We start from the raw sequence: 23,855 nt of genomic DNA on the forward strand, positions 1-23,855 counted from the left end.
GGATCGTGCCTGACCATGGGGATCACCTGCCGCGGTGCCACGCCGGAGCCGGTGCACAGGGGAGCGCAGGGCACAGCGTCTGTCCGGGCTGCAGGAAGGATTTTGGCGCTGGTCCCCTGCGATCCTCCGAGAGAAGCGCTGGGAGCGCGGGCTGGCTGAGCCGGAGGGGCTGCACTGGCAGGGGCTGCATGGCCGAGCCCAGAGCAGAGCGTTCAGTGCCCAGGAACCACCAGCGCACCCCGGGGTTGGCGCTGGGTCCAGCCCCGTCTGCGGCCAGGCAGAGCCCCCCCAGCGCGGCGACAGATGACACGGCCCGTGCTGCTCCGTGGTGCGGAGAGACTCAGGATGGGCTGCGGAGCCGGGGGCAGGAGCCTGGGGAGGGTCAGCAGGGGCAGGGCCGGGTCCTGACCGGGCAGGAGCAACCTCAGGACAGGCAGGGACAGCCGGCTGGGAGAAGGCTCCAGGGGTCCTGGGAGACACCCGGCAGACAGTGAACCAACAACGCACCCTTGGCGTGTCCTGGACACCATCCCGAGGCGCCGGGCCCAGCGCTGGGTGCCCAGAACACGAGGGACAGGGCCAGGGACAGGCTGGGGACAGCCCCGAGCAGCCTGTGATGCTGCAGGGCTGGAGCGGCTCTGCCGGGTGAGGCTGAGGGAGCTGCGACTGCTGAGCCCGGGGCGGGGCAGGGCGGGGCAGGGCGGGGCAGGGCAGGGCAGGGGAGGGCAGGGCCCGGGGATCCCCGGGGTGGGGATCATCTGCAGGGAGGGCTGTGCAGGTGAGCCCCGGTGTGTGTGACACCTGCAGGGAGGGCTGTGCAGGTGAGCCCCGGTGCTCCCGGGGCGCCCGGGGCGGGGCCTCGGTAAGGGGCGGGGTCCCACTAGGAGGCGGGGCACCGATCAGGGGCGGAGTCTAACTATGGGCGAGGCTTCACTCAGGGGCGGGCCCTCATTCAGGGGCGGGGCCTGTTCCCCGTGCCGTGCGCAGCCCGTCCTGTCCCGGCAGCCCCCGCGGCCCGCGCGGCGATGGCGGCGGCGGGCGCTGAGGAGCGGCGGGGGGCGGCGGGGCCGGAGCGCGCCCACAGCTCCGCTCCCGGCCCCGGCCCGCTGGGCTCGCTGCTCAGCCGCTTGCCGCTGGCGCCTGCCCCGGCCCCACGGCGTCGCACCGCCAGCCAGTGCAAGCCGGAGCCGCCGCTGCTGCGCACCAGCAAGCGGACTATCTACACGGCCGGGCGGCCGCCGTGGTACAGCGAGACCGGCGCGCCCGTAGACGAGGCCTTTGTCATCGGTGAGCGGTGGGACGTGGCCGGGGAGGGGATGGAGCCGGATCAGAAAGGAGATGGAGCCGAGAGCGGGCCGGGAGGGGATGGAGGCCGGACCGAGGCCGGGGTCGGGCTGCGGTCGGGAATCGTGGAACGAGGCCCCGAAGGAGGGGCTGGGACCGGGCCGGAGCCGGAGCCGGATCCGCGGCCGTGACGGATCCGGGCCGGGGCGGTGCCCCCGCCGCTCCCCGCAGGCCTGTGCGGCGGCAGCGCCTCCGGCAAGACCACGGTGGCGACGCGGATCATCGAGGCGCTGGACGTGCCCTGGGTCGTGCTGCTCTCCATGGACTCCTTCTACAAGGTGCGCGACGGGGCCCGGGGCAGCACTGAGCCGGGCCGACACTCCGGTTCCAGTGTGCCGCTGGGTGCTGCCGGGGCTCGGGGTGCGGGGATCGGGTGCGGCTCTGAGCAGGGCTGGGGTGCCGGTGGATGCCAGGATCCGGCACGGCCCTGAGCGCTGCCGGTGCCCCGGGCCGGGCGGTGCCTGCAGGTGCTGGATGAGGGGCAGCAGGCGCTGGCAGCCCGCAGCGACTACAACTTCGACCACCCCGATGCTTTTGACTTCGAGCTGCTCGTCAATGTCCTGCGCAAGCTCAAGAAGGGCAAGAGCGTGAAGGTGCCGGTGTACGACTTCACCACGCACAGCCGGCGCCGCGAGTGGGTGGGTGCCAGGGGCCGGGCTGTGCCTGGCTGGCAGGGTCCCGGGAACAGGGAACACCTCCGGGCCCTGCAGGGCCTGGAAGGCTAAAGGGAGGGGGCGGCTGGGGGTCATCAGAGAGGGGGACTGGGGGGATGGCATGGAGCAGAGTCTTGGGATCTAGAGCAAGGTTCGGGGTCTGTCCTGGCCTGGAGCATCATGCACAGGTATCAACTATGGCTCCAAGGCATTGGGTGCTGCAGGATGGTTATGGGGAGCCTCAACACAGTGGTGAGACCCCAGGGGGGTCAGTGCCCTGTCTGTGTCAGTGTTGGTGCTGCTGTGGCATGTGAGAGAAGCAGGACAAACCCAGCTCCTGTCTGCCTGCAGAAAACAGTGTATGGGGCCAACGTCATCGTGTTTGAAGGGATCCTGGCCTTTGCCAACAAGGAGCTGCTCAAGGTATCGCTGCCTCAGGTGGCCGCTGGCCCAGAGGGGATGATGTGGTGCAGCAGGACAGGCACCGGCCCTGGGTGCCACTGCAGCACCGCAGTGGGGGCTGTGGAGGGAGAGGTCACCGCGCTTGCTGGCAGAGCACTGCGTGTCACAGGGCTCAGGGGAGGTGATGCTGGGTGCCACTGCGGGGTGGACGAGGGGAGTAACACAGGTGTGATGGGAGCTGCATAGGGGGTGCTCACCCCTCCCAGTTTTCCAGCTGCTGGACATGAAAGTGTTTGTGGACACGGACTCCGACATCCGCCTGGTGCGGCGGCTGCAGCGCGACATCATGGAGCGCGGGCGCGACGTGGCGGGGGTCATCAAGCAGTACAACAAGTTTGTGAAGCCGGCCTTCGAGCAGTACATCGAGCCCACCGTGCAGGTGGCCGACATCGTGGTGCCCAGGGGTGAGGCCAGAGCTGAGCCCACCGTGGGGAGCGGGTGCTGTGGGGCAGGGCGGGTCAGCATCCGCCCCACCTGCCTCCTCTGCTCCACCCTCAGGTGGGGAAAACTTCGTGGCACTGGACCTCATTGTGCAGCACGTGCACAGCCAGCTGGAAAAGGTGAGCCAGGGCTGAGGAGGGGAAGGGTCCTGCATGCAGAGGGCAGGATGTGGCTGCACACAGATCTGTGCTCTGGGAGCACCTGGGGGAGGTGTTGGCATCACCTCTCTCTTCTCAAGAGGCCCCAGCATGTGCTTGGGAGAGCAGATTGGTGAAGTGGGCACTGGGGAGGAGGGTGGGGAGCTGGGCTGTTGGGGCGGCTGTGCTGGCCTGTGGGTGACTGACAGGGTGTCTGTCCTTCCTGTTCCCCTGCGCTGCACCGTGACCTCTGCACCACCCAGCGGGAGATTACAGTCAGGTACGTGGGACCCACGGCTGCAGAGGAGCCTGTTCTGGGCTGGGGGGGCTGCTGGCACCCACTGGGTTCCGTGTCCCTGCTGGCAGAGCTTTGCTGAGGTGCCTGAGCATAGCTGCTCCTCCCCAGGGCTGCAGGGGCTGTGCTCAGCTCCTCAGGGCCTGTCTGGCTGCAGCCCGGGGCTCTGTGTGACTCACTCCACACTGTGGCTGATGCATGTTGCCAGCTGCCTGCCCTGCTCCTGTCCCTGTCTGGAGCAGGGATCCTCTCCTGGCTGCTGAGTTACCCTGAGCTACTCGCTTCTGTGGGAGAAGTGCCCTGCATGGTCCCTGTTCCTGGCACTTCATGTCCCCTTTGGGCAGGACAGCCCTTGTCCCTTGTGTTGATGCCCCGGTCCCAGGGTGCAGAGAATGTCCTGCCCTGCAGAGCTGCAGCTTCTGGTGCTGCAGAGGCTGCAGCAGCTGTGGGTGTGGTCTGGGAGGTTCACCCCAGGCTTTTTGGGCAGTCCAGCTCTGGGGTACCAGACTTGGGGTGTTCCTCAGGATCCAGGCAGGAAGGCCAAGCATGGTGCTGACCTTTCAGAGGGGTTTTCCTGGAGCCTTCCTTTGGCAGGGCCGTGTCCCTGCAGGGGCCCAGGTCTGTGAGTGTGTGTGTGCTGCAGAGCTGTGAGCACCTTCCTCCCTGCAGGGCAGCCCTGGCCTCGGCCCACCAAGGACAGCCCCTGCCCAAGACCCTGAGTGTCCTGGAGAGCACGCCGCAGGTGCGGGGCATGCACACCATCATCAGGTACATCCCTGCCCCTGGCCCTGGTCCCTGCTTGGTGGCAGCACACCACAAGGCCTGGTGTGAGTTTCTCCCCTTTGCCCTGGGACTGCAGTCGTGGGGCTTGGCCTGGAGCAGAATGGCTGAATGGAGCTGGCCCTGGCCCTGTGGGCACTTGTCTGGTGACCAGAGCTCTGCACACCTGCTTTGGGTGATTCCTGAGCCAAAGGCAGGCTTTTCCTACAGTGGGAGGGGACTGGTTGGCTCTTTCCTCACTGGAACACAGGTGGAGCAGCTGGTGGCATGGAGCAAGGTACCCCTTGCCCCTCTCCCAGGGCACTCGGGTTTAGAGCTAGCTTAGAGAAGAGACAGGGGCAGCTGCTTCTATGACTGCACCACTCTTGAGCTTTTCTTTCCCCTCTGATGCTCCTTTTTTCCAGATGACAGTAGCATCAGGTAGTGAAGGGTCAAGGGCTGAGGCCTTTAGGACTACAGAGAGGTTCATTGTTTTTGCAGCTGCAGAACCTGGCAGCCCTGGGTGTGTTTCTCCTCAGCAGAGAGGGGATGTTAAGCTCAGCCAGGTCCTCCTGTGGCACCTGTATGTTGGTTTGCAAGGTGTCAGCTCATGTCCTTGTGAGAGACCTGGAGAGGACTGGATGCACTTTCAGTAAGCTTGCAGAGGATAGCAAGTGGGGTGGGATGTGGATCTGCTGTAGAGCTGGAAGGCTCTGCAGAGGGGTTGGGACACTCTGGATCAATGTGCTGAGAGCAGCAGCGTGAGGGTCACCAAGGCCAAGTGCCAGGCCCTGCCCTTGGGTCACAGCAGCCCCATGGAGCACTCCAGGCTGGGGCACAGGGGCTGGAAGGGCCATGGGAGCGCTGGTGGACAGTGGCTCAACACGAGACCAGGTGGGCAAGAGGCCATTGGCACCTGGGCTGTGCCAGCTGGGCACTGCTGGGGCACCTCCAGTCTTGGGGGCAGCTCTGGGACCCTCCTGATAAGAGAGACATTGAGGGAGCATGTCCAGGGCAGGGAATGGAGCCCCAGGAGAGGCTGAGGGAGCTGGGAAAGGGGCTCAGCCTGGAGAAAAGGGGGCTCAGGGGGCACCTTCTCATTTTCTACAGCTTCCTGACAGGAGGATGCAGCCAGGTGAGGGTCAGGCTCTGCTCACATGGAAAAAGGGACAGGACAAGAGGAAGCTGCCTCAGGCTGTTCCAGAGGAGATTTAGGTTGGATATTGGGAGCAGTTTCTTCATGGAAAGGATTTTCCAGCCTCAGCACAGCTGCTCCAGGTGATGGAATTTAGAAACCACGTGGATGTGGCACTTGAGGCTGTGGGCTGGTGGTGGCCTTGGCAGTGCTGGGGGAGCAGCTGAACTTGATCTCAAAGGGCTTTTCCAACCCAAACAATTTATGATGTTCTGATACTCATGGCCACGTCCAGGCTGAGCACCTCCTTTCCTTCTCCTGACTCTTCCTCCTGTGGAAGCACAGGCTCCCAGGCAGGTCCTGGCAGCAGAAGAGGTGATGTGGCACCTCAGGTGTGCCAGGCAGAGCCCTGTGCCAGTGCCCTGTCCCTCCCCTGACTGTGGCTCCACCTTTGTACCACAAGCGCTTGGTGACCTCAATCCGTGAGGCTCAGGGCTGTGCTGGGCTGCCCTGGGCTGGGTCAGGCTTTGCTGGGGCTGCAGGGCTTTGGCACCTCTGGCCTCACGTGGCTGTGCTGATGCCATGCAGGAGCAGGGCCAGGGCCAGGGGAGGCACTGAGCCCATCCCAGGTGGTGTCTGAGAGGTGCCACATTTCTGAGGAGCATCGACTCAGCCTGGCAGCTGCCCCCCGAACCCTGCTGGGCCAGTGCCTCTCCCAAAGCTCTGAGCCGAGGAGCTCTGCTGGGTCTGTGTCAGAGACAGGCAGCATGTGTATCTGGTGAGACTTGGTGGCACTTGTTGGCTTCTGTGTCACTTGGGCACGGCACGGGGCTGTTGCTGGTCACCAATGTCACCCTCTGCTCCTGAGGTGCTGTTTGTGCCTGCTGCCCTTCTCTTGGGCTCCCACAGCCACATTTCCTGCACCTCCATGTGCAGTTATTGCATCTTAGCAGATCTGTCTCTTGTATTTATTAATATATTTTATGTTTAGACTCATGTGTTTATTATTTTTTATCAGTGAAACAACCTCACAATGATGAGTTCCACAGTCTTTCATTAACAAAGCACAAATTAGCTAACTGTCTTTTCTTACAAAGCCTTTTAAGACTAAACTATCTAATTGAAAAATAACACTTAGATTATTTTCCCTTTTAACCTAATAACTAATCTTCAAAGCCATGCCCAGCCCAGCCTCTCTGGGTGCCTGGATTTGTCCAGCCCAGCCCAGCCTCTCTGGGTTCCTGGGTGTGTCCAGCCCAGCCCAGCCCAGCCTCTCTGGGTTCCTGGATGTGCCCAGCCCAGCCTCTCTGGGTGCCTGGATGTGTCCAGCCCATCCCAGCCTCTCTGGGTGCCTGGATGTGCCCAGCCCAGCCTCTCTGGGTTCCTGGATGTGCCCAGCCCAGCCTCTCTGGGTGCCTGGATGTGCCCAGCCCAGCCAGCCTCTCTGGGTGCCTGGACGTGTCCAGCACCACTGCAGAGCTGTGATCCAGGGTTCTGCTCCCTCCTTGTCCTGTCTGGTGCTTCCCAGTGCAGCTCTCTGGGGTGCCAGTCCTGCATGCTGCCAGCCCCATTCCCTGGGGTTCCTCACCCATCTGTCTGCTGGGAGGGTGTTGGTGGCAGCACATGGGCATCATCGTGGCACATCAGGCTGGCAGCTGGGGGAAGCACTTTCTAGAGCAATTTTCTGCTGTTGTGGAGAGACAGAAACTGAAAATGAGTCCCACACTGGAATAACTGCACAGTTGGAGTTGTGAGGCTGAGAATAGATGGAGTGTGAAGGATGCAGTGGCAGGATGAGGAGGACTGGTATCCCATTGCCAGAGGGCAGTGTTACATGAGATGCTGGGCAGGAGTTCCTCCATAAGGATGGTGAGGCTCTGCCACAGGTTGCCCAGGTAGCTGGCTGCCCCAAGGACAGGCTGGACAGGCTTTGGGGGAACCTGGTCTAATAGAAGGTGTGGCTGCCCATGGCAGGGTGGTGGGACAAGGTGACCTTGAAGGTCCCTCCCAACACAAACCATTCTGGGATTCTGTAGCCCATTCACGCCCAGATTTCCTGGTGCCTGTACCAGCTGTCTCTCAGCTGCAGACAGTGCAGTTCATGCACAGAGCTGATGCTGTGATCAGGCCCCAGGCAGATGCTCCTGGTCCCTCTGTCATCTCCTGAGCATGCTGGGGAAGGCTGAGGTTGTCAGGAGCGCCGGCTGCAGTGCTGCCATGCTCAGCTGCAGGCTCCCAGGGTGCTGCAGTGTGCTGAGGTTCATCTGCCCCCTCTGTGGATGGGAGCAGTGTGTTTCCTCAGGCTTCACCCAGGCAGTCCCCTTTGGCAGAGCTCTGCCAGCTGAGGGGTGGGATGGTGGCACTGATGGATCCTGGTTACCTGCTGCAGCTCAGCATGTGTGGGCTGCCCTCCCTGTCCCAGCCCTTCCCCTGCCCTGCTTGTGCCCTGGGCAGGGAGAAGCTTCAAAGCTTCATGGTTGTGTCTGCCCTGGGGTTTCCCAGGGGTTCCCTATCCCCAGAGGTGTCACCGTCGGGTTGGATGTGACATACACACATGTGATCAGGGTTTAAGCCCCTCCATACAGAGGAACCTCTGCAGGAGCAGTGTGGGGCCTGTCCCAGCCAGCCAGGGGCCAGCGCAGCTGGATTGGGTCCCAGTGGGGACAGCTGGCTGGGACAGGGGAGGCAGGGATGCTGCTGGGCCATGCTGCTCCCAGCACAGCTGGGCTGGGTCCCAGTGGGGACAGCTGGCTGGGACAGGACGGGCTGCAGGGGAGGCAGGGAGGCTCTGGCTCGTGCTGCTCCCCGGCTGCTGTGGGTTGATGTGTGGGTGCAGCCCACCTGTGAGTGCTTGCTGACAGCTCACGCTGGGAGCCGTAGGCAGGGTCTTCCAGACCAGAACTGGTTTTTTCCCCTTCCCTGGGGCTGTTAGCTGAGCCCAGGGGTTTGGGAATGTCTGTATTGTCTGTATGCCGTGGTCACTGCAGATGCTCAGCTGTGAGTGACCCTGGAATGGCTGCAGGAGCACTCGAGGACAGCAGTGACTGCTCGTCCTCCTCCAAACGCCTCAGTGGGGCTGTCTGTCATCCACCGAGGTGTAAGAAATGGCAGATGATGTCTTAAAATACAGAATAAAAATATTCAATATCCTTCTGCCTCTTCAGGAGTGTTGCCAGCTCCACTTCTTCCATCTGGGATCGAGCAGGTGTCTGTGGGACTTCTTTGTCCTCGTGTTCCCCACAAGGCTGGTGGCCAGGGTACTCCTAGTAGGAAAAGTCATCTACTTTCCCTCTGCTGTGGGGTTAGTGCCCTGCATGCAGGGCTGGCTTTACCCCTCCTGGGCAAGGGGAGAGGTTTCCTGGGCATTGCAGCCCCCTGGCAGCTTTGTTGTGGTTTGTGTTTGTTTCACATCTCGATGCCTTCAGTACATCAGAGCTGTGAGAAGAGCACACAATGGCATTTCAGAGTCACCTGGTTCTTGGCAGTGCTTTATCTCTGACTTGGGATGTAGAGGGGAGAGCTGGGGACATGTGCAACTCTTTTCTGTCACCCAGCATGCTCAGCCATGGTGCACTATGTCCCCTTCCACAGTGGGGTTCTATCCTATCCTGGCTCTGCTCCTGAGTTTGTGCTACCCCAGGACCAATGGTCCTGCCTGACCTGTCCCTACTCCGTATTCTCTCCTTGCTCTCTCTGATGGCTGTAAGTGGTGTTGCACCTCCCTCCAGGGTAGCTAAGCCACTCTCTTGCCTCTGTAGTCCTGTCTAAGACAGAAGCTGAGGTGTCAGTGACTATGTCACTCCAAGAGTGCTCTGGCTCCCACAGCTTGGGGCTGCCGTCCATGCTGGTTGGCCCCTGGAGCCCCACGTGTGGTCTGCAGGGCATGGCAGGGGCTCTGCTCCCACCTCACCTCTGTCATCCCTCCCAGGAACAAGGACACGACCAGGGACGAGTTTATCTTCTACTCCAAGCGCCTGATGCGGCTTCTGATCGAACATGCCTTGTCCTTCCTGCCCCTGAAGGTGAGTGCCCACTCCTGGGTGCAGCCACAGCCCCAGCCCAGCGCCTTTCTGGGTGCCCCCCTCCCAGGGGTCTGGCTGCCCCCCACTCTGTGCTCCCCTCCTGCAGTCGGTCACGGTGGAGACGCCCCAGGGCACCACGTACGAGGGGAAGCGCTTCCACAGGCAGCGGGTGAGACACGACCCCGGCTCCTGCTCCCCATGGGAGCACAGCTCCTGGCTCAGCATGCACCAGGAGCACCCAGCACCTGTCCCTGCCCCTTTCCCAGATCACGGGCGTGTCCATCCTGCGGGCAGGTGAGACCATGGAGCAGGCCCTGACTGCTGTGTGCAAGGACATCCGCCTAGGCAAGATCCTCATCCAGACCAACCTGGACACGGGAGAGCCCGAGGTGAGTCCTGCTGCAGCCTGGCACACGCAGCCGTGCGCTGCTGGCACGCCACCAACCCTTCCTTCCCTCACCAGCTGCACTACCTGCGCCTGCCCAAGGAGATCAGCGAGGACTACGTGATCCTCATGGACAGCACGGTGTCCACGGGGGCCGCGGCCATGATGGCCGTGCGCGTGCTGCTGGTGAGGCCCGGGCGCGGGCTGGGGCAGGGATCCTGTGCGCCCCGCCGGGCTCTCACAGCTCCCTGTGCCGCAGGACCACGACGTGCAGGAGGACAGGATCTTCCTGCTGTCGCTGCTGATGGCGGAGATGGGGGTGCACTCCGTGGCCTACGCCTTTCCCCGCGTCCACATCATCACCACCGCTGTGGACAAGCGGGTCAACGAGGAGTTCCACATCATCCCGGGCATCGGTGAGGGGGGCCAGGGTGTGCTGTACCTCTGGCTGGGACCAGCAGCCCTGGGGGCAGCCTTGCAGCCACACCAGAGGGACGGATGCTGGTGGGGCTGGCGCTGCTGCCCCTTCACTTTGTCCCTTTGTCCGCCAGGTAACTTCGGAGACAGATACTTTGGCACCGATGGCCCCTCGGCCTGGTGTGACAGCGACAGCGTGGACTGCTGAGCTGGCTGGCCTCAGGACCAGGGGCTGGGCTGGCTGCCGGGCTGGCTCCCATCCCTGCCCCCAGGAGAGGCCCTGAGCTGCAGCTGTGCCCACCTGCCAGCCCCTGGCTCTCTGGACCTGCACGACACGGCCCTGCTGCTGGTCTCCCTCTGCCCCCAAGGACCAATCCTCCCCAGGGAGGAGGACAAGAGAGGGATGGCCTCTCCTGCGGACCACGGAGAGGGGATGTTTAGGGACATTCCTTGCTCCCAGAGCCCTGCCTCTGGGCCTGGGCCAGCCGTGCCTGCAGAGGGAGTGGTGGCCTCCCCGCGGCTGTGCCTGAAGGGGTGCTCACCATCTACCCAGGGGAACAGGGGCATGGGGTCCAGTTCCAGGCAAGCTCCATGCCTGAAATCCGTATTTATTTGTATTTATTGTGAGCGGCCCCCAGCTCCAGTGGGACCCTCTGACGTCAGGGACTGGACCTCCCGGATCCACCCCGTCCCTGGCAATCCACACTCCATCCCTGGCCCCAGGAGCTGGGGGTCGGCATGGGGCTGCCTTCCCGGTGCTGTCATCCCCGGTGCGCAGAGTGCTGCTGGTGCCCAGGGAGTGCTGAGGTGTCCCCGGTGCTGCCCTTGTTGCTCAGGTTCTTTTTCCAAAGGGCAGCGGCAGCCTTGCCCCCCCTTGCCCCCGCCACCGGCGGCAGCAGGAAGGTCCGGGGCTGGGGCTCTGTCCCGGGCCCGGCCGTGCCGCCACCGCCGCCCTCGCCGCCGTTTTGTACCAATAAAGGAGCAGCGCGATGCCCGTGTGCCGCCTCCTGCTGCCGCCGGACCGGGGCGGGCGGTGCGGGCTGTCCCTGGGGCCGGGCGGGCTCTGCCCTATACCGGGCGGGCCGTACCGTGTACCGGGTGTCGCCGGGCCGGGCTGTGCCCTGTACCGGGCCGGGCCGCGCCCCGTACCGGGCGTCGCCGGGCCGTACCGTGTACCGGGTGTCGCCGGGCCGGGCTGTACCCTGTACCGGGCGTCGCCGGGCCGTACCCTGTACCGGCTGTCGCCGGGCGGGCCGTGCCCCGTACCGGGTCACGGGCGGCGCCTGCGCAGAGCGGCGGCGGAAGCGGCGGCGGGCAGGCCCGTGGCGGCGGGGCAGGCCCGTGGCGGTCGCTGCCGCGTCCCGTCCGACCCCGCGACCCTCGGCGCGGCCATGGCGGAGCCCCCGCGGCCGCAGCGGAAGCTGTCCCGGGTCGGGGAGAGCCTGTACCGCGTGCTGGGGCTGCAGAAGGGCAGCTCCCCCGAGGAGATCAAGAAGGCCTACCGGTACGGGGGGGTCCGCGGGGCCGTCCCGGGAGCCCAGGCATGAGGGGCCGTCCCGCCAGCGCGGCCGGGGTCTCGTCCCGGTGGCCAGGGTCGGTTCCAGGAAGCGAGGTTGTGAGCCTATGCCGGGAGTCCCGGCTCCATGCAGGGGTGTGGGCTGTCCGGGGCAGCGGGGCTGTGAGCCCATACCGGGGGTCCTGGCTCCATGCAGGGGTGTGCGCTGTCTGGGCAGCGGGGCTGTGACCCCATACCGGGGATCCCGTGGGCTGTCTCGGGCAGCGGGGCTGTGAGCCCATACCGGGGATCCTGTGGGGTGTGGGCTGTCTCGGGCAGCGGGGCTGTGAGCCCATACTGGGGGTCCTGGTTCCATGGCGGGGCTGTGAGCCCATCCCGGGGGTCCCCCCGCTGCACCCACAGGAAGCTGGCTCTCAAGTACCATCCCGACAAGAACCCCGATGACCCAGCGGCAGCCGAGCGCTTCAAGGAGATCAACAGCGCCCATGCCACGCTCAGTGATGAGGACAAGCGCCGCCTGTACGACCAGTACGGCTCCCTCGGCCTCTACGTGGCCGAGCAGTTCGGCGACGATGCTGTCCGGCACTACTTCCTCATGTCCAAGTGGTGGTTCCAGGTGAGTCTGGCATGCCTGGGGTTGGCTGCTGGGGCTGGCGGGTCGGGTGAGCTCAGGGGTTTGCCCTGCTGGCAGGCTGGTGTTGGAGTGGGCTCTCAGGACTGGTGTGATGGGTCAGGGACTCGGGTGAGCTCACAGCACGTCTGTCCCTGATGCAGGCACTGGTGCTGTGCTGCGGGGCCCTCACCTGCTGCTGCTGCTGCTGCTGCTGCTTCTTCTGCTGTGGGACGTGCTGCCAGCCCAAGGAGGATGAGTCCTACAAGTACGTGGACCCCAAGGACCTGGAGGCACAGATGCGGGCAGAGGACAGAGGTGAGTCAGGCGGGAGCACCTGTATTTGCTTTGTGGGGGCTCTGGGGTCTCCCCATGTCCCATCTCGTGTGGGGGACAGAGCTCTAGCTCAGGCCTTGGGTTCGTTTTAGCCACAGCTCTTACTTGCAGCCAGCCCTTGGTGTTTCCTGTGTGGGCCAGGGCTGGTGACAGTGACAGAGGGAGACACTGCATGGGCCATGGGTACACACCTTCTCCTTCCCTCTGAACAAAGGCCCCCTGAACAGGCCTGAAGCTTAGAGACCCTTTGGGGCACAGAGCATGGGAAGAGCAGCTGTGCTCCAGGCCAGCTGTGTTCTGGCACTGGCCATACTGGTGTCAGTGGGGCTGGGTGGCTCCTACAGGTTCCCTTGGGGTCGGGGCACCCCAACAGGCCTCTGCAGTGGCCAGGGGTGTGGGGGCTTTGGGCTGTGGGAGCCCTTGAGGCAGTGCTGTGACATTCCTGCTCACTGGCACCACAGGCTGGGGCAGAGGCGCTGATGTGCAGCTTTCCTTTGCAGATCCTCAGGACCCTGTGGTAGCACAGCCCCCGCCTGCCAGCACGGAGCCGCTGCCAGCCAGCGCCAGGAGCGATGCCTGAGGCCGGCCCCACCCCGCCGGCTCCCCAGCACTGGGCAGGGATCCTCCTCCCTTGGGACTGTCACTTTCTGGGACCATGGTCCCGCCCCCCGGGCTGCCTCATCAGCCTCGGGAGGGGTAGAATCTCAGGTTAATTTGGCCAGCATCAATGCACAGGCTCCTGGGCCCCTGCTCGAGCTCCAGGGCAATGCCCCTGTGTCCAGCACTGGTGGTGGCAGTGGCCTGGAGCCCGTGCTGCCGTGGCCCCACGAGTGCCTTGCCCGTGCCCAGGTCGGGCACCGAGCACCAGGCACAAGCAGAGATGCTCCGGGCCGAGCCCTGTAGCTCTCTGTCTGAGACCATTAGCACTGTAACCTCGGGGCTGGGCTAAGCCCGCCCCTCCTGCAGCCCTCCCGATGGGTGCTGGGTGCCAAACGCTGCTGTGGGCTTGGGGTGCTCCTGTGTGTACCCCTTCCCTCTGCCCTCTGGGTTTGTCTGGGTTTTTGTGGGCACCATTAAAGGCCGACGGGAGGGAAGCGTGTGTGTGTGCCTGGGCTCTGTCCAGGGCAGCAGGATGTGCCTCTGCCTGGTGGTTTCCATGCTGGGGCTGTGCTCGTGGATCCTGTGGGGTGCTGGACTCCCTGGGGTGTGGTGGGCAGGTCACGTCCTGTGTGGAGTGGCCATGTGGAGTGGAATGAATGTCACTGTCTCCTGTCCCTGACCTGGTGCCACTCTCTGTGCCCTGCTGCTGGCTCCCGCGGGCTCTGCTCTCCCCACTGCTGCTGCTGCAGTCCCGGAGCCGTGCTCCCCGCTGCCGGCACCGCCCCTGCTCCCGCCCTGCTCCCTGCGGAGGGATGGCACCGAGGGGCACGGGGAGCCGCTTGCTCGTTCTTCCCATCTCTGGTCGGTCACTGCCTCTGCCCGCGGCTGCATGGGCTCTGCCTCACTCCCTAAATATAGCCAGGGTGCCAGGGCGAGTGAGGGTGGGGTGTCCTGGCACCAGCCCCTCCGCCTGCCCTTCGGGGGGGCTGGCACCGTGGGATCTGCGGGACCCCAGCCTCCCGCAGCCCTGCTGCCTGCAGAGCCGGGCACGTTCTCCTCAGCGTGATGCCAGCCCTGCAGCCCCTGCACCAGCCAGCCTGGTCCCCCCCGGGCCTCGGCCGCTCCTCCCGGGCAGGGATCAGCGGGTCCCGGAACGCAGCCGGTGCCGGGACCAGCCGGTCCCGAGGGAGGGCAGGAGCGGTGACTCAGTGTCACCCGACGCCGCCGACAGCTGCGGCCCCGGCGGGGCGGGGGCGGCTAAAATTAGCGCCGGGGGCCGGGGCCGGGGCCGAAACAAAGCGGGCACCGGGCGGCCGGAGCGGAGCCGCGGGACAGGACCGGGACGGGCCGGGCCGGGCCGGGACCGCGGCCATGAACTTCGCGGTAGGGCTGAAGCCGCTTCTGGCGGAGGCGCGGAGCATGGAGAGCCTGGAGAAGCAGCTCATCTGCCCCATCTGCCTGGAGATGTTCTCCAAGCCCGTGGTCATCCTGCCCTGCCAGCACAACCTCTGCCGCAAGTGCGCCAACGACGTTTTCCAGGTGGGAGCCGCCGGTGGGGCGGGGGGAGGCACCGGCACCTCGGTCCCGGGGACCCCAGTCCGGCGGGGCTGGCCCCGTTATCCCAGGATATCCAGGATGCCCGGCCGGCGAGGCGGAGGGGCGGGCGGCACCAGGAGCACCGGGAGCCTCTTCACGGGGGCCTGGTCTGGCCCTGGCGCCGGGAATCCGGCTCCGGGAGCAGCCGCTGGGAGCTCCTGTGGGCTGCCCCGGCTGGCGGGGACAGTGACCGGGAAGCAGGGGCCATGCATGAGCCCTGGTTTGTGTCCACACCCGGGGCCGTGCTCTTGCCCGTCTCCGTCTCTGTCTCCGTGCCTGTGGCCGCGCCCGGCTCCGCGCCGGGGGCTGTGGGGCGCAGATCCGGGGGGGTGGGAGGTGCCGGGGGTGCCGTGGTTGCGGGGGGTGCGGGGTGCTGGGGTTGCGGGGATACGGGGGTGCCGGGGGTGCTGGAGGCGGGGTGCCGGGGGTGCGGGAGGTACGGGGTGCGGGGTCTGGGGTGCGGGTGTGCCGGGTGCCGGTGGTGTGGGGGTTACTGGGGGTACGGGGGTGCCGAGGGTGCCGGTGGTGTGGGGGGTACGGGGGTGCGGGAGGTGCGAGGTGCCGGTGGTGTGGGGGGTGCTGGAGGTGCGGGGTGCCGGGGGTACGGGGGTGCCGGGGGTGCGGGGTGCTGGCGCTTGATCCCCCGCGTCCCCCCCAGGCCTCCAACCCGCTGTGGCAGTCGCGGGGCTCCAGCGCGGTGCCTTCGGGCGGGCGGTTCCGGTGCCCGTCCTGCCGGCACGAGGTGGTGCTGGACCGGCACGGGGTGTACGGACTGCAGCGGAACCTGCTTGTGGAGAATATCATCGACATCTACAAGCAGGAGTCGGCCCGGTCCGGAGGCGCGGGGACCCCGGGACGGGGCGGGGAGGGCGAGAGCTGCGGGGGGCAGCGAGCCCACCGAGAGGGCTGGGGGGGATCCCAGCAGGACCTGGGGAGTCATGGGGACCATACAGGGCCAGGGAATATCCCTGGGGCCGTGGCTGTTTCCAGGGACAGGGGTGTTTCTGGTGCCAGCAGCGTCCTGGGGCTGAAAGGTCCCTGGGAGCCAGAGGTGTCCCTAGGGCTGGGCAGGACCCCGGGCTGGTGCTGTCTCTGAAGCTGGGGTGTCTCTGGAGACCGGGGTGTCTCCCTGACGCCCCCAACGCCGTGCAGACCCCTTCATGCCAAGGCTGAGCAGCACCTCATGTGCGAGGAGCACGAGGACGAGCGGATCAACATCTACTGCCTGCGCTGCGAGGCGCCCACCTGCTCCCTGTGCAAGGTGTTCGGGGCGCACAAGGACTGCGAGGTGGCCCCGCTGCCGGCCGTCTACCAGCGACAGAAGGTGGGGGGCCCCGGGGGTTTCGGGGGGCCGGGGGTACCCCCAGAGCCACCCTCACGCCCAGCCTCACTCCCAGAGCGAGCTCAGCGATGGCATCGCCATGCTGGTGGCGGGGAACGACCGGATCCAGGCCATCATCACGCAGATGGAGGAGATCTGCCACACCATCGAGGTGGGCACCGAGGGCTCCAGCGGAGGGATGTGCTGGCACTGGGCCCGCCCAGCCCCAGGGCCGTGCCGGGGCACACGGAGCAGCCCTGGCCCGTCCCGCAGGAGAACAGCAGGCGGCAGAAGCAGCACCTGGGGCTGCGCTTCGACGCGCTCTACGGCATCCTGGAGGAGCGCAAGAAGGAGCTGCTGCAGAGCATCGCCGCCGAGCAGGAGGCCAAGCTGCAGCGGGTCCGCGGGCTCATCCGCCAGTACGGAGACCACCTGGAGGCCTCCTCCAAGCTGGTGGAGACAGCCATCCAGGCCATGGAGGAGCCCCAGATGGCCGTGTACCTGCAGGTCCTGCCAGGGGAGCAGGGGGGCTGGGACTGCCCTGGGGCAGGGTGGTGGTGCCTGGGTCCCTGAGGGGCGTGGGGCTGCTCGCAGGGCTGAACAGGGGCTGTGCTCACCCAAAAGGATCTGTGGATGCCCCTGGGATGTGCAGGGGTGGACCCGTGCTGGGGGTGATGTCCAGGAGACACTGATCCCCCCTCGTTTTCCTTCACAGCACTCCAAGGAACTCCTGAAAAAGTGAGTGGGGACAACGGGGGGTGAAGGCCCTTGGCTGGAAAAGGCCCTGCAGCTCCCGGGTGCCTCTGCCCTGCAGGATCACAGACATGTCCAAGGCATCAATGAGCAGCCGCCCTGAGCCCGGCTACGAGAACATGGACCACTTCTCCATCAACGTGGACTACGTGGCTGAGATGCTGAGGACCATCGAGTTCCAGACAGGTGCCTGCCCTGGGGAAATGGCTGTGCTGTCCCCAGGGGCACTGGGACTGCCTGGGGTGCCCAGAGCCCCGGGCAGAGCCCCCTCACCACAATGCCCTCCCTGTACGGGGATCCCACACAGGACTGGGGACTCCCACCTGCAGCCCCACCCAGGGGCCCTGGAGGGTCAGTCCTGCCCCAGGCTCTCCTGGCTCACACACTGGGCTGGTCTCATTCCTCCTGGGGACACCCTGGAGTGTCCTGGGGTGTCCCATGATGAGGGAGGGAGGGGAGGGAGGGAGGGAGGGAGGGAGGGAGGGAGGGAGGGAGGGAGGGAGGGAGGGAGGGAGGGAGGGAGGGAGGGAGGGAGGGAGGGAAGGTCCCACCTGAGCTGTCCCTGCCCACAGAGCCCCTGGGTGAGGATGAGGGGGATGGACCTGGGGATGGCAGTGAGGCTGCAGCAGACGAGGACCGGCTGGACAGCCTGGAGGTGCCCGAGGCTGCTGAAGGTGAGTGAGTGCCTGCCATGACTGCCCAGGGCCGTGTCCAGGGCCAGCCTTTGGCTGTGCCATGGTCCCCGTGTGGCAGCAGGGTCCTTCAGGGTGCCGGGGCATCCCTGCCTCGATCTTGTCCCTCTCTCCCTCTGCAGATGTGGGGCCGAGGCAGAAGCCAGCGAGCTCTCCCCATGGTGAGACCCTCATGGGGAGTGAGATGGGCACGGCCACGGGAGGCTGTGGGGCAGAGGAGACCTCCTGGGAGTGGGGATGGGGCTGTGCAGGGGCAGGTGACACCTCAGGCTCCCCCAGGCCGTCCCTGTCTCCCTGCTGCAGGGGGTGGGAAGGGGGTCCCGGGGTCTCAGGGCTCAGCTGCTTTTCTGCACAGGTCAGCACTGAAGTGAAGCCGTGGGGTAAGGCTGGCATGCCCTCAGCTCTGCCTGTCCCTGTCACACCCGGCTATCCCTGTCGCTGTCACCCTGCCTGGCTGTGGCCATCCCGCACTCAGGCGAGCTCCATCCCTGCTGCTGGAATTCCCCTGATGGGCGCTGCCCCTCTCCAACATTAAAAGTGTGTGAGGACACGTTCTGCCGTGTGCTGTGGGGTGGGCTGGAGGCCAGGGCCGCCCCTCAGGCTCTGGCCCAGCGCAGCCCCTGCCCCATCACCCCAGCAGTGCCCCCCGAGCCCCAGTGCAAGGCGGGCTTTGAGCCCCGGGCCCTGTGAGTGGGGCTCTGCCCTGCCACAGCCCCTGCCGGGGGGCGGGGATGGGATGCGCCGGGAGCGGACACGGGCGGGATGCGCCGGCTGGGTACACACGGCAGGGATGGGCTGGGTACACACGGAGCCACCGCAGCGCTGCCCCGGGCCGCTCCCTCGGGAGCCGCGGCTGCGTCACCGCCGGCCCGGCCGCCGAGGCGGCAGCGCGGCCGATGATGCACATGGCCAGGGGTCCCGGGATGGTGACACACATGGCCAGGGGTCCCAGGGCGATGATGCACATGGACAGGGGTCCCGGGATGGTGATGCACATGGACAGGGGTCCCGGGATGATGGTGCACATGGCCAGGGGTCCCGGGATGGTGATGCACATGGCCAGGGGTCCCGGGATGGTGACACACATGGCCAGGGGTCCCGGGATGGTGATGCACATGGCCAGGGGTCTCCGGCCGGGGTCCCCGCAGCCACACCGTGCCCAGCCTGGGGACAGCGAGGTCTGAGCCCTGCGGACACCCAGACCGCCAGGGGAGGGGTCCCGGAGGGTGGCAGAGGGGACAGCTCTGCTCTGCTCTCCGTGTCCCCGAGCTGCAGAGGGGACAGTTCAGCTCTCTGTGTCCCCCAGGTGGCACAGGGGGACAGCTCTGCTCAGCTTCCCGTGTCCCCCATGTGGCACAGGGGACAGCTCTGCTCTGTGTGTCCCCGATCTGCAGAGGGGACAGCTCTGCTCAGCTTCCCGTGTCCCCGAGCCGTCACCCCAAGCCCAGCCCCAGCCCAGCTGCTCCTGCACACACCAGAACCGTGCCCGGGCGGTCCCTGGGGAGCTCGGGGGGCTGTGGCTGCCCCGTGCCTGCCCCAGCCCTTCCTGGATGCAGCATTTGCCTTCCCCCTGCTCAGGGGTGTTCCCTTGTGGCTGTCACCCTGCAGAGGTGGCTGGGAGGGACTCCCCAGCACTCACAGCCCCTCAGCTGAGTGCCACGGGTGCCTCCCCAGAGCCTGGGAGGCCTCAGGAGAGCCCCAGCCCAGTTCTCTTCTGTTTTGGGCAATTTTCTCCCTTGTGCCTCATGTCTAGATGCTCAGCCCCTGTCACTGCCCCCTCAAACCCCCTGGGATTTGCTGACTCCTCTGCTTGTCCAGTTAAAGGGCACCCCCACCTGAGATCCCAGGAATGCAATCTCTGTGCACTGAGCATGGATTCTAACACATTCCAGCACATTCCAGCACACAGCCTGCTCCAGCTGCTGTTCAAGGGACAAGAAGCATCATTATTTCTCTTTATCCTTCTCCATAACCATGCTTCCAAAGGCCCTTTCCTCCACGAGGAGCATAATGATAACATTCCTAAGGAATATATTTTCACTTTCCCCCACAAACACAGATGGGTTGTCCCCCTGCTGTGGTCACTTACCCAGCTACATGCTCCGTTCATGGAATTTTGTCCATTTTGTTGGGTTTGTACCGTGTTTGGGTGGCAAGGTTTTGGTGGTGGGCAGATGGCAGGGGCAGCCTCTGTGAGGAGCTGACAGGAGCTTCCCCCATGTCCAGGAGAGCAAAGGCAGCTGGCGCCAGGAGGGACTGGAGCTGCTGGCCTGGGCAGAGCCCCTCGGTGGCAGCAGCAGCAGCACCTCAGGTGTTGTTGCATGTTGGGGGAGATGAAACAGGAAAGCCTTGTAAATATGATTGCCTGGCAAAAGATTTTGAGAATATAGAAACTATAAGTGAGATTGAAATGAAAGCAAGCTTTGAGATCCCTCAGTTACTGAACAACTGGAAAACAATGGTGTGGCCAGCCGAAGGTAATCCCCTTTTGATGGAACAACACCCTCTGCTTGCAGACAGGCCCAAGGCTCAGAGCAGACCCTACAGCTTGGCAGAAGGGGCCCAAAGAGGAGTTTATAGGGTTTAAAATGTAACACAGTGTGGTAATGGAATGATTCTTATAGGCTGTATGGAAATGCTGTAGGATTTGTATCTTGGACTAGATTGGTCAGTGAGAATTAGAATATTCAACACAGAAGAAAATTTATTGTGTTGTAACGGGAACCTCACTCTCTTACCCTTTTACTCTCTCACCCTCTCATCCTCTCTCCCCTCTCTTCTCTCAGGCCTGGTCTGAGCTGTGGCTGCAGCTCCAGCAGGGCCCTGCCCCAGGCCCTTTGCAATGAACCCCAAATTCCACGATCTGGCTGCAGAGATCTCTCATCTCCACCCGTCCCCACCATCCTACCCCCTGTCGCTCTGACAATTGTACATTATCAGGGATAGTGAATTCAAGGAGGAAAGAAGAGCTCTGGTGTGGAGGGAATTGCAGCCAGAGAGGAATGATGGTACGAGAGAGCAAAGCCCTGGAGCCCCTCAGGTCAGGGCAGCAGGAATGAGAGGAGGTGAGAAGTCAGCACCTCAGCCTAAAACTGGGGGCTGCAGTGCTCCAAAAAAGCCAGCTGGAAAAAATCAGACACCACTGGGCCAGTCACACTGCAAAGGCCAATCCCAAAACTCTCATATGAGCTTAGTGCCAAAGGCTGAAGCCCTTTAAACACTAGCCCATGCTTTAAATTCGTTTGAAGTCTGCAATATGGACCCACATAACCCGTTTATTACAATTAAATGCTCCTTTTATCTTTGTGTTGTGTTAAAGTAACTGCACCTTGCCTTTTGCCAATCCCCTAACTATTTCAGAAAAATAAAAAAGGTTACTCCCCGTCAGCTGTAAAATATTTAGCACCCTTTCAGAACTGAACAATACCTACCAGCAAAGGCAAACATCAGGTCAAACGGACTGTTTAAAACATGATCCTCACTGCAATCGTATTTACTTTTGTGCCGCAAAACTGTGTAATTACTGCTTCACTTTTAAATTGTTAATTGTCATGTTTCTCTTCATCTTTTCTTTCCAACGAAAAAAGGGTGAATTGTGGTGTTCCATTTTAGTTCAGTGGTTTGCTCTGTCTCACCCCTCCAAAATGCAGGGTTTATTCCAAGCCTGTGATCCTCCCCTGGAGTATCATGGATCTGTAATCCCATTGGCCCAAATCTTATTCTGCGCCCACCCTGAGCTCTCTGTGGGCTGTGAGAGGGAGATGCGAATCTCTCTCTCCACCCTTTGCTCTCTTGGCCCTTTTCCCCAAGGCTCTCCCTCTCTCCCCCTGCCTCCTCCTTCTCCCTCAGAATCCATGCTGCTCCCGGGGCTGGGACCCCCAATAATTAGCACCCTCCTCTAATCAGCACCCTCAGAAGCCGTGTGGAGTCTCCCTGCCTGCCTGCTGCTACCAGCGAACACCCAGCTCGGGGGGCTCCCTGGGATCCCCCAAATGAACCCCAACAGAGATGCTCCGAGAGCTGGAGCAGGGATTCCCCAGCCTGGGGAGCCCCCGCGGCAGCCGAGACCCCCCAGGCCCTGGGGAGCTCTCGCCAGGGCAGGTGGGTGCCCAGAGGAGGCTGAGACCCCCTGGAAACTCCACGGGAGCAGGGTCCCGGCAGGGACTGTGGGGAGAGGAGCCCATGCAGGAGCAGGGTCCTGGCAGGGATCAATGGGGAGAGGAGCCCATGCAGGAGCAGGGTCCCGGCAGGGACTGTAGGGAGAGGAGCCCACACAGGAGCAGGGTCCTGGCAGGGATCATGGGGAGAGGAGCCCATGCTGGGGCAGGGTCCTGGCAGGGATCCATGGGGAGAGGAGCCTCAGGCTGGAGCAGAGTCCTGGCAGGGATCCATGGGGAGAGGAGCCCATGCTGGGGCAGGGTCCTGGCAGGGATCCATGGGGAGAGGAGCCCATGCTGGGGCAGGGTCCTGGCAGGGATCCATGGGGAGAGGAGCCCATGCTGGAGCAGGGTCCTGGCAGGGATCATGGGGAGAGGAGCCTCAGGCTGGAGCAGGGTCCTGGCAGGGATCCATGGGGAGAGGAGCCCATGCTGGGGCAGGGTCCTGGCAGGGCCTGTGACCCTGTGGGTGCCTCAGGCTGCAGCAGCCCCTGAGGGACGGTCCCCATGGAGGGGACACAGTTTGAGAGGGGCCACAGCCCGTGGAAGGAGCAGCCTGCAGAGGGCCGTGTCCCTCTCCCGTGGGGCTCCTCTCCCGTGGTGATCACACATCCTCTGGACAGACAGACACAGCTCTTGCCCAGGGTTTTCCTGGGAAGCTGGGAGAAAGCTCACAGGGAATGAGAAAAAGATTCTTGTCTATCTCCACTTGCTGCACCTGCTGTTGTGCACACGTGGAATGTGTTATGGAGATTGTTTACCAAAGAATGGTTTCTTAGCTGGACGCTGGTGGTGGTGTTTGGATTCACTGACCAGTTGGGTCCATGTGTGTGTGTTGTACCTGTCTGCAAGGGCGATGGACTTTTCCTGGTAGGATGGAAAGGCACAGTAGCATAAAGGGATTGATCAGCCCTCTGCAATGGTGGAGTCAATGCTCAAATGCTCATCATTGCCCAGGGCTGCTCTGCTCTGCCCCAGCAGGAGCAGAAACCCCGAGCTGGCCTGGGTGTGAGCCCCACCTAAGCCACTGCACCCCGGCAGGGAAGGGGTGGAGAGCAGGGAGTGAAGCTGAGCCTGGGGTGGGCAGGGGGGTGAGGCCAACCAAAACTCAGTGGTTTTAGAATTTATTTCTATTTTACTTTTAAATTTTTTTAAGAATTTATTTTACTTCTTGTTACCCTACTCTGATCTGATTTGTAATAAATTAAACTAAATTAAAATTAAATAATTTTCCTGAATCAAGACTGCTTTGCCCAGGACAGTAATGGGTGAGCTTTCTCTGTCCTTATCCTGAGCCATGAGCTTTTTTTATGTTTTCTTTTTTTTATGTTTTCTTTTTTTTATGTTTTCTCTTCCCTGTCCAAGCGAGGGGGAGTGATGGAGCAGCTCCGGTGGGCACCTGGTGTCCAGCCATGGTCAACCCATCCCACCTGTAATGCCAATTACCTTCCTCCTGGCCTAGGTTAAACGCCATGGAAAATCCTCACAGGGTCTTGGGACTCAAGGAGCGATGCCAGATTTGAATCTCAGATTAAAATTCCCCAATCCAAAGGGTCCTTCACTGATTGTGACACTGGGAAATCCATCAGTTTTACTGCTGGAGTTGGAATTTTCCTGATTGATTGGACAAGCTGTAACGTTACCGCAGATTATGTAGTGGATTACCATAAAATAACAATATATTATATACTGTATCTCCACAAAGTAACAATATATTATATAACGGATCACTAAAAAGTAACAATATATTATATAATAGATCGCCATAAAATAACAACATATTATATAATGGGTCACCATAAAGTAACAATATATTATATAGTGGATCACTAAAAAGTAACAATATATTTTATAATGGATCGCCATAAAATAATAATAATATATTAAATAGTGGATCACCATAAAGTGACACTACATTATATAATGGGTCACCACAAAATAACAATATATTATATAGTGGATCACCATGAAATGACAGTATATTATGTAGTGGATCTCCATAAAGTAGCAATATATTATAAAGTGAATCACCATAAAATAATGACGTATTATATATGGATCATCATAAAGTAACAACATTTTATGTAATAGATCACCATTAAGTAATAACATATTATATAAGTACTTTACTTGCAAAATTAATTTGCATAAACAGATTTAAAGAATAAAGAACATGCCTCTGTGTGCAGTTGAAACTTCAGGTCTCCAGTTTGGTGTGAATTCC

At 62.5% G+C, this 23,855-nt stretch overlaps 3 protein-coding genes across 3 annotated transcripts; all 3 read left to right on the forward strand.

The window, feature by feature from the left end:
* The first annotated feature begins 862 nt into the window (after window positions 1-862).
* Window positions 863-11,040, forward strand: LOC129133274 (uridine-cytidine kinase-like 1). Its single transcript, XM_054652974.2, has 14 exons — window positions 863-1,287; window positions 1,516-1,622; window positions 1,812-1,982; window positions 2,349-2,420; window positions 2,674-2,863; window positions 2,958-3,019; window positions 3,301-3,317; window positions 4,002-4,100; window positions 9,155-9,248; window positions 9,355-9,417; window positions 9,515-9,637; window positions 9,712-9,819; window positions 9,893-10,049; window positions 10,185-11,040. The coding sequence occupies exons 1-14, from the start codon at window positions 1,026-1,028 to the stop codon at window positions 10,256-10,258; spliced, it is 1,599 nt and encodes a 532-aa protein (XP_054508949.1). The 5' UTR covers window positions 863-1,025; the 3' UTR covers window positions 10,259-11,040.
* Window positions 11,040-13,890, forward strand: LOC129133275 (dnaJ homolog subfamily C member 5). The gene is made up of 4 exons (XM_054652976.2): window positions 11,040-11,554; window positions 11,969-12,182; window positions 12,341-12,494; window positions 13,013-13,890. Exons 1-4 carry the CDS (start codon window positions 11,040-11,042, stop codon window positions 13,090-13,092), a joined length of 963 nt encoding a protein of 320 aa, XP_054508951.2. The 3' UTR covers window positions 13,093-13,890.
* Window positions 13,891-14,086: 196 nt separating this feature from the next.
* On the forward strand, window positions 14,087-18,024 carry TRIM54 (tripartite motif containing 54). The gene is given in 10 exon segments (XM_077176387.1): window positions 14,087-14,651; window positions 15,367-15,539; window positions 15,861-16,100; window positions 16,102-16,201; window positions 16,303-16,536; window positions 16,745-16,767; window positions 16,844-16,968; window positions 17,355-17,456; window positions 17,597-17,635; window positions 17,830-18,024. Coding segments are annotated over 10 exon segments (1,521 nt in total). The 5' UTR covers window positions 14,087-14,177; the 3' UTR covers window positions 17,841-18,024.
* The last annotated feature ends 5,831 nt before the right edge of the window (window positions 18,025-23,855 follow it).

Source organism: Agelaius phoeniceus, chromosome 3 (genome assembly GCF_051311805.1).
Source record: "Agelaius phoeniceus isolate bAgePho1 chromosome 3, bAgePho1.hap1, whole genome shotgun sequence".
Classification (NCBI taxonomy): Eukaryota; Metazoa; Chordata; class Aves; order Passeriformes; family Icteridae; genus Agelaius; species Agelaius phoeniceus.

What these genes read in the sequence shown, in the direction of transcription:
- LOC129133275 (XM_054652976.2), top strand. Translation starts at nt 11,040, where the DNA reads ATGCCCGTGTGCCGCCTCCTGCTGCCGCCGGACCGGGGCGGGCGGTGC. An exon ending in TGTCCAAGTGGTGGTTCCAG is followed by an intron (nt 12,183 to 12,340) that starts GTGAGTCTGGCA and finishes TCCCTGATGCAG; the next exon opens with GCACTGGTGCTGTGCTGCGG. An exon ending in GATGCGGGCAGAGGACAGAG is followed by an intron (nt 12,495 to 13,012) that starts GTGAGTCAGGCG and finishes TTTCCTTTGCAG; the next exon opens with ATCCTCAGGACCCTGTGGTA.
- LOC129133274 (XM_054652974.2), top strand. Translation starts at nt 1,026, where the DNA reads ATGGCGGCGGCGGGCGCTGAGGAGCGGCGGGGGGCGGCGGGGCCGGAG. An exon ending in CCAACAAGGAGCTGCTCAAG is followed by an intron (nt 2,421 to 2,673) that starts GTATCGCTGCCT and finishes CCAGTTTTCCAG; the next exon opens with CTGCTGGACATGAAAGTGTT. An exon ending in CCACATCATCCCGGGCATCG is followed by an intron (nt 10,050 to 10,184) that starts GTGAGGGGGGCC and finishes TTTGTCCGCCAG; the next exon opens with GTAACTTCGGAGACAGATAC.